The 8202-nt window shown below is 40.9% G+C and overlaps 1 protein-coding gene across 1 annotated transcript; it reads left to right on the plus strand.

Moving 5' to 3' along the window:
- The first annotated feature begins 5464 nt into the window (after positions 1 to 5464).
- On the plus strand, positions 5465 to 7972 carry LOC134609504 (zinc finger MYM-type protein 1-like). The gene has a single exon (XM_063453163.1). It carries the CDS (start codon positions 5465 to 5467, stop codon positions 7970 to 7972), a length of 2508 nt encoding a protein of 835 aa, XP_063309233.1.
- The last annotated feature ends 230 nt before the right edge of the window (positions 7973 to 8202 follow it).

Raw genomic sequence — 8202 nt, forward strand, 5'->3', positions numbered from 1 at the left:
AGTGAGTGAGTGGTGGCACTGGGCAGGGCCTGAAATGCACACTCGTGAAGGAAACTGACTGCTATTATATTACAGTAAAAAAAGTTTCGTTTTTGTTAAATGCAAGCTATTGTGACACCAGATATGAGTGGTGGCACTGGGCAAGTGGGCACAGTATATGCTGTGAGCCTGACACACACGCTGGCAGACAACTAACTGCTATTCAATCTATTACAGTCAAAATTGTATTTTGTTTTTAAATGTACACTACTGTTACATCAGATATGAGTTGCACTGGTGTGACACTGTGCCCTGGCAGGCCCTGAAATGCACACTAGTGAAGGAAACAGACTGCTATTATATTACAGTCAAAAAAGTTTAGTTTTTTTAAAATGCAAGCTATTGGGACACCAGTGAGTGAGTGGTGGCAATGGGCAGGCCCTGAAACGCACACTTGTAAAGGAAACTGACTGCTATTATATTACAGTCAAAAAAGTTTTTGTTTTTTTTAAATGCAAGCTATTGTGACACCAGTGAGTGAGTGGTGGCACTGGGCAGGCCCTGAAACGCACACTAGTGAAGGAAACTGACTGCTATTATATTACAGTCAAAAAAGTTTTTGTTTTTTTAAATGCAAGCTATTGTGACACCAGTGAGTGAGTGGTGGCACTGGGCAGGCCCTGAAACGCACACTAGTGAAGGAAACTGACTGCTATTATATTACAGTCAAAAAAGTTTTTTTTTTTTTTAAATGCAAGCTATTGTTACACCAATGAGTGGTGGCACTGGGCAGGTGGGCACAGTATATGCTGTGAGCCTGACACACAGGCTGGCAGGCAGGCAACTGCAATTACATTACAAAAAAAAAGCAGACTGATGTTCTAGCCCTAAAAAGGGCTTTTTGGGGTGATGTCCTTACAGCAGAGATCAGATGAGTCCTTCAGGACTGTAGTGGACACTGAATACACTAGCCTAGCTATCAATTTCCCTATCAAATCAGCAGCAGCTACACTGTCCCTCCACTCACTAAGAATGCAGCTTCACAATGAATGTAAAATGGATGCTGTCCAGGAGGTGGGAGGGTCTGGGAGGGAGGGTCTGCTGCTGATTGAATGGAATGTGTCTGCTGACTGTGAGGTACAGGGTCAAAGTTTACTCAATAATGACGAATAGGGGCGGACTGAACAGCGCATATGTTCGCCATCCCTGGCGAACGCGAACAAGCGATGTTCGCCAGGAACTATTCACCAGCGAACCGTTCGGGACATCACTATTGAACATCTAAAAACACATGGATTTCAAGATCGTAGACAACATGGGTTTACTTCAGGGAGATCATGCCAAACTAATCTTATTGATTTTTTTGATTGGGTAACTAAAATTATAGATTAGGGTGGTGCAGTAGACATTGTTTACCTAAATTTCAGTAAGGCTTTTGACACTGTTGCACATAGAAGGCTTATCAATTAACTGCAATCTTTAAGTTTGGATTCCAATATTGTTGAATGGGTAAGGCAGTGGCTGAGTGACAGGCAACAGAGGGTTGAAGTCAATGGAGTATATTCGAAGCTTGGGCTTGTCACCAGTGGGGTACCTCAGGGATCTGTACTTGGACCCATTCTCTTTAATATTTTTATTAGTGATATTGCAGAAGGTCTTGATGGTAAGGTATGTCTTTTTGCTGATGATACTAAGATATGTAACAGGGCTGATGTTCCAGGAGGGATAAGCCAAATGGCAAATGATTTAGGTAAACTAGAAAAATGGTCAGAGTTGTGGCAACTGACATTTAATGTGGATAAGTGCAAGATAATGCATCTTGGACGTAAAAACCCAAGGGCAGAGTAGAGAATATTTTATAGAGTCCTAACCTCAACATCTGAGGAAAGGGATTTAGGGGTGATTATTTCTGATGACTTAAAGGTAGGCAGACAATGTAACAGAGCAGCAGGAAATGCTAGCAGAATGCTTGGTTGTATAGGGAGAGGCATTAGCAGTAGAAAGAGGGAAGTGCTCATGCCATTGTACAGAACACTGGTGAGACCTCACTTGGAGTACTGTACACAGTACTGGAGACCGTATCTTCAGAAGGATATTGATACCTTAGAGAGAGTTCAGAGAAGGGCTACTAAACTGGTTCATGGATTGCAGGATAAAACTTACCAGGAAAGGTTAAAGGATCTTCACATGTATAGCTTGGAGAAAAGACGAGACGGGGGGATATGATAGAAACATTTAAATACATAAAGGGAATCAACACAGTAAAGGAGGAGACCACATTTAAAATAAGAAAAACTACCACAACAAGAGGACAGTCTTAAATTAGAGGGGCAAAGGTTTAAAAATAATAGCCGGAAGTATTACTTTACTGAGAGGGTACTGGATGCATGGAATAGCCTTCCAACTGAAGTGGTAGAGGTTAACACAGTAAAGGAGTTTAAGCATGCATGGGATAGGCATAAGGCTATCCTAGCTATAAGATAAGGCCAGGGACTAGTGAAAGTATTTAGAAAACTGGGCAGACTAGATGGGCCGAATGGTTTTTATCTGCCGTCACATTCTATGTTTCTATGTTTCTGTTCTATGTTACATTTTGTATATATTGTGTATTAAAGGGACACTATAGTCACCTGAACAACTTTAGCTTAATGAAGCAGTTTTGGTGTATAGAACATGCCCCTGCAGTCTCACTGCTCAATCCTCTGCCATTTAGGAGTTAAATCCCTTTTTTTATGAACCCTAGTCACACCTCCCTGCATGTGACTTGCACAGCCTTCCATAAACACTTCCTGTAAAGAGAGCCCTATTTAGGCTTTCTTTATTGCAAGTTATGTTTAATTAAGATTTTCTTATCCCCTGCTATGTTAATAGCTTGCTAGACCCTGCAAGATCCTCCTGTATGTGATTCAAGTTCAATTTAGAGAATGAGATACAATTATTTAAGGTAAATTACATCTGTTTGAAAGTGAAACCAGTTTTTTTTCATGCAGGCTCTGTCAATCATAGCCAGGGGAGCAGGGGTGTATCTATCACAAGGCAAACAAGGCATTTGCCTAGGGCGGCACTTGCCAATGGGGCGGCAAAATGCCTTGTTTGCTTAGTGATAGTTCCAATAATATGCCAAATATATATATATTATTTTTTTTTTACGGAGTCCGTTGCTTCACTATGCGAGCGGCATCGCCGGCGCCGCATAGTGAAGGAGTTGCTCTTCCTCCTCCTCCTCCTCCTGATTTCCTTCCGACCTCCCCTGCCTTTTACGAATGCGCGTTGCCGTCGTGACGTCACACGGAGGTGAAGTCACGGGCCGGCAACGCTAGGGTGAGCCCTCCTCCTGCTGCAGAGCGCACGGTCACCGTGAACACTGAGCCCAGGCCCCAATTGCCTGATCGGAGCCTGCTGTCTACCTGTCTTCAGAACTGTAAGTACTTAAATTACAGTCCTGTCCTTCACTAAAAGAAATTGCTTAGTTGTTTTATGGGGTAAGGTAAGGGGGCTGGCTGGTTAAAGGGGGGAGGATTAGGTAGGGGTTAATACTGATCTCAAACTGCTGATTGTTTAAAAAAAAAAAAAAGTAATCTGTAATACAGTATTTATATAACCATTTGATTTAATGTATTTGTATTTATTAATGTATTTATTTTTTAGGGGGGGAGTGAAGGGCAGTATTACACAATATTTATAATTTTTTTAAGGGGGGGGGAGTGAAGGGCAGTATTACACAATCTTTATATATTTTTTTTTATACATGTAAAGATTGTGTAATACTGCCCTTCACTCCCCACCAACCAACACAGAAATTAGCACAAATACATTAAATAAAATGGCTGCCTGTATCATTATTCTAAAAATTAAAAAAACACAACTTCTGACATAAATACTTTGTATTTACAGATTACTTTTTATATATTTGTTACGCATATGCAAGTAATCTCCAAAATACAAAATGTTTGTCAGACGCTAAAAACCAAACTAGGAATGTGCATAGTTTTTTTTTTGTTTTTTTTTTAAGTAACTTTTAGATGATACAGACATTTTATTTATTTGTGATTCTTTTTCTTCTCTATATTCAAGGGACACTATAGTCACCAAAACCACAACAGCTAAACGTAGTAGTTCTGGTGTCTATATCATGTCTCTGCAGGCTTTTTAATGTAAACACTGCCTTTTCAGAAAAAAGGCAGTATTTACATTACTGTCTATGAATACCTCTAGTGGCCACTCATCAGACGGCAACTAGAGGTGCTTCCTAGTCCACTGTTGCACAACGTGTAGCACTGGCATTCACGCTGAACACTCCTCATAGAAATGCATTGATTTAATGCATCTCTATGAGGAGATGCTGATTGGTGCAGCACAGTGTTTTGCCACACATGCGCAATAGCCTCCCAATGCTTTCCTATGGGAAAGTAGTGGGTTGGCTGATATATACTGAGACACTGCACATTTTTGTGTGGGAAGCCAGGATCCAGGGGGCCCAAGTAAATTCTTGCCCAGGGTCCAATCAATAATAAAGACGGCCCTACCCCTTGCCGCTCTCTCTCTGCTCTGTCCCTGCTTCCTGATTAATGTCTGATTGTTGCCACGGAGAGCAGACAGCGCCAACCTCCCACAAGAAGCAGCATGCTCCTTCAGAGCCTCCTTCCATTATAGCCGGGCAGCACGTGCTACGTCTGTTGATTTTCACTGACGCTATTAGGTTTATTTTCATTGACGCTATTAGGTTTATTTTCATTGACGCTATTGCGGTTTATTTTCATTGACGCTATTGCGGTTTATTTTCATTGACGCCATTGCGGTTTATTTTCATTGACACTATTGCGGTTGATTTTAATTGACGCTATTGCGGTTGATTTTAATTGACGCTATGGCGATGGATTTTCATTGACGCTATGGCGGTTGATTTTCATTGACGCTATGGCGGTTGATTTTCATTGACGCTATGGCGGTTGATTTTCATTGACGCTATGGCGGTTGATTTTCATTGACGCTATGGCGGTTGATTTTCATTGACGCTATGGCGGTTGATTTTCATTGACGCTATGGCGGTTGATTTTCATTGACGCTATGGCGGTTGATTTTAATTGACGCTATGGCGGTTGATTTTAATTGACGCTATGGCGGTTGATTTTCATTGACGCTATGGCGGTTGATTTTCATTGACGCTATGGCGGTTGATTTTCATTGACGCTATGGCGGTTGATTTTCATTGACGCTATGGCGGTTGATTTTCATTGACGCTATGGCGGTTGATTTTCATTGACGCTATGCTGGTTGATTTTCATTGACGCTATGCCGGTTTATTTTCATTGACGCTATGCCGGTTTATTTTTATTGACGCTATGGCGGTTGATTTTCATTGATGTTATGTCGGTCGATTTTTACTAATGCTATGTCAGTTGATTTTTACTGATGCTATGTCAGTTGATTTTTACTGATGCTATGTCGGTTGATTTTCACAGCATTGGTACTATTCTTAGCAGCCATGAGTGACGGGCGAAAAAGGCTAAGTGGAGCAGGTTACCGAAAAAATGCCAAAATTAGGCGTGAAAAACAAGCCAGGGAGCTTGAACAGACAGGAAAAATTGAACTATTTTTCTCAAAACCTGTGGCTTCTTCTAATACTGAGCAGGGTGAGGAGGTAGTTGAAGATTTAACTGCTGACATCTGTGAAACTGATGTAGTTGCTACATGCAGTTTTGATACTTTACTAGCTACCAGTAGTTCTAGTATTGCCAGAGAAACTGAGACTTCTGAATCAGGTCCTTCGAGTTCAGTAGAATTTGATGATCCTGTTGTACAAATAGGAGTGAGCTCTGACCCTGCTGAATGGGTTTTAAATGATTGCACCAGAGACCATGTGGCTAAACATGGAATAATTCAAAATGAGAATCTGGACTTTACACAGTCGAGAAGGCTTTATGCTGACCATTCTAGATTGCTAACCAAACACCTTTTTGAAAAAGGAATCTTTAATGGAGAGAAACAAAAAAGGAGCTATTTGGTTTACTCCAAAAGCAAAGGAGTAGTGTTTTGTGCTCCATGTCGTTTGTTTGGTGGCAAATCCCAGTTGGCAGAAAGTGGCTTCAATGACTGGAAAAATGGCACGGCTCAATTAAATGAGCACGAACGTTCAGCTGAACACAAATCCTGCGTGCTATCTTTAAAATCAAGAGCATGTACACTGGGGAGAATTGATGAAAGTCTTACCAAGCAGCGTTCTGATGAAATTCAATATTGGAGAAATGTTTTAAAAAGAGTTGTTGCTGCAGTTAAGGCACTTGGCACTCGAGGACTTGCTTTCAGAGGGAAAGATGACCGTTTTGGTTCCACACACAACGGAAACTACATGATGATGTTCGAATTTCTGTCAGAATTTGACCCATTTATAGCAGAACACATTGCCCGTTACGGCAATGCAGGAAAAGGAGTCACATCTTACCTCTCATTCGCTACCTGTGAGCAGTTTATTCAGCTTATGGCAGATTCTGTTACAAAGCAGATGGTTAAGGAGGCAAAGGCTGCTAAATATTACTCTATCATTGTTGATTCAACACCTGATAGCTCCCACACGGATCAGCTGGCCTTCATCTTAAGGTATGTCAAGGAAGATGGCTTACCGGTTGAGCGTTTTCTACGTTTTATTCCAAATCCTGGTCATAAATCGGAACAACTGGCTGAAGTGGTCCTCACCACTCTGAAGTCATATGATCTTGATATTGCCAACTGTCGTGGTCAATCATATGACAACGCAAGCAATATGTCTGGCCATTATAGAGGATTGCAAGCCAGAATTCTGGAAATAAACCCACTTGCTGTGTATATTCCATGCTCTGCACATTCTTTAAATCTAGTAGGGAAGCATGCTGCTGAAAGTTGTCCTGAAGCCTGTTCATTCTTTGGTCTCCTACAATACCTTTACATTTTTTTTACTGCTTCCACTCACAGATGGGAGATTTTACAAGAACATCTATCATCTGTGCCAAACACTCTAGCGGTCAAGAGATTATCTGACACACGGTGGTCAGCCAGGGAAGATGCCTGTAGAAGCTTGAATCGAAATTGGACTCAAGTAATCGAAGCCTTAACAAAAATTAAGGAAAATACCTCAGAGGCACCGGGAACATGCAAGGAAGCTGAAGGTCTTCTGAAAGAAATACGACGTCTGGAGACTGCACTTATGAGTGGTTTGTGGGGTACTATCCTGGATAGATTTGGTGCAGTTAGCAAAAAACTCCAAAGTATTGGCATTGATGTTGGAATTGTAGGGGAGCTGTATGAGTCACTGATCCAGTTTGCTCGAGAAACCAGAGATATATTCCCAACTTTCGAAGCTGCTGCAATAGAAAAATCCGTTGTGAAGGATTATGAGAATAAGAGGAAAGGTGCACAAGCAAGGAAAGGTTCAGCAACTTCCAGCAAGACACAGGCAGAGGAAGCCCAAGAACATTTTCGCATTAACACCTTTTATGTTATTTGTGACAACTTGGTTGCTGAACTTATGAGAAGAAAAACAGCATATGACTCTTTCTTTGGAAAGTTTAAATTTATTACTGATTTATCAAAAACTGAGCCATCAGCAATATTACAGTATGCAAACAACCTTTGTTCTTCTTACAGCAAAGACTTGGAACAGGAGTGTTTTTTTGATGAGTGCCTCCACTTTCGTTCATACCTAATAAGTTCTTCTGCAGAAGATACCTCTGTTCTGGCGATGTCCCGAATGATAAGGGAGAGAGGATTGCAAAGCATTTATTTAAATGTGGACATTGCTCTCAGAATGTTTTTGTGTACTGCAGCAACTAACTGCTCAGCTGAGCGTTCTTTCTCAACTTTGAAGCGAGTTAAGAACTACTTACGATCCAGACTGGGAGAGGAAAGATTGAACTCACTGGCAGTGTTGGCAATAGAGTCTGAACTCACAAAATCTTTGGACTATGAAGAGCTCATCAACAGCTTTGCCACACAGAGAGTTCGGCGAAAGCCACTTTAGTTTAGTTTACAAGTATGATTTAGATCTAATAGTCTAATATTCAACAGTTTGCACTTATTTAAGTCAGAAATGTTTACAGTTTTATTTGTTGTATTTCAGTTTAATATATTTATATATTTAATTAAAGTTATTAAAAACCTCATCGTGTCAGTTTCAGGATGGATTGATGTAAGTAAATGGTGTGTGAAAGTCTGTGCTATGGCTAAAGTAGTGTAATGGACTGGATGTGT

Source organism: Pelobates fuscus, chromosome 4 (assembly GCF_036172605.1).
Source record: "Pelobates fuscus isolate aPelFus1 chromosome 4, aPelFus1.pri, whole genome shotgun sequence".
Lineage (NCBI taxonomy): Eukaryota > Metazoa > Chordata > Amphibia > Anura > Pelobatidae > Pelobates > Pelobates fuscus.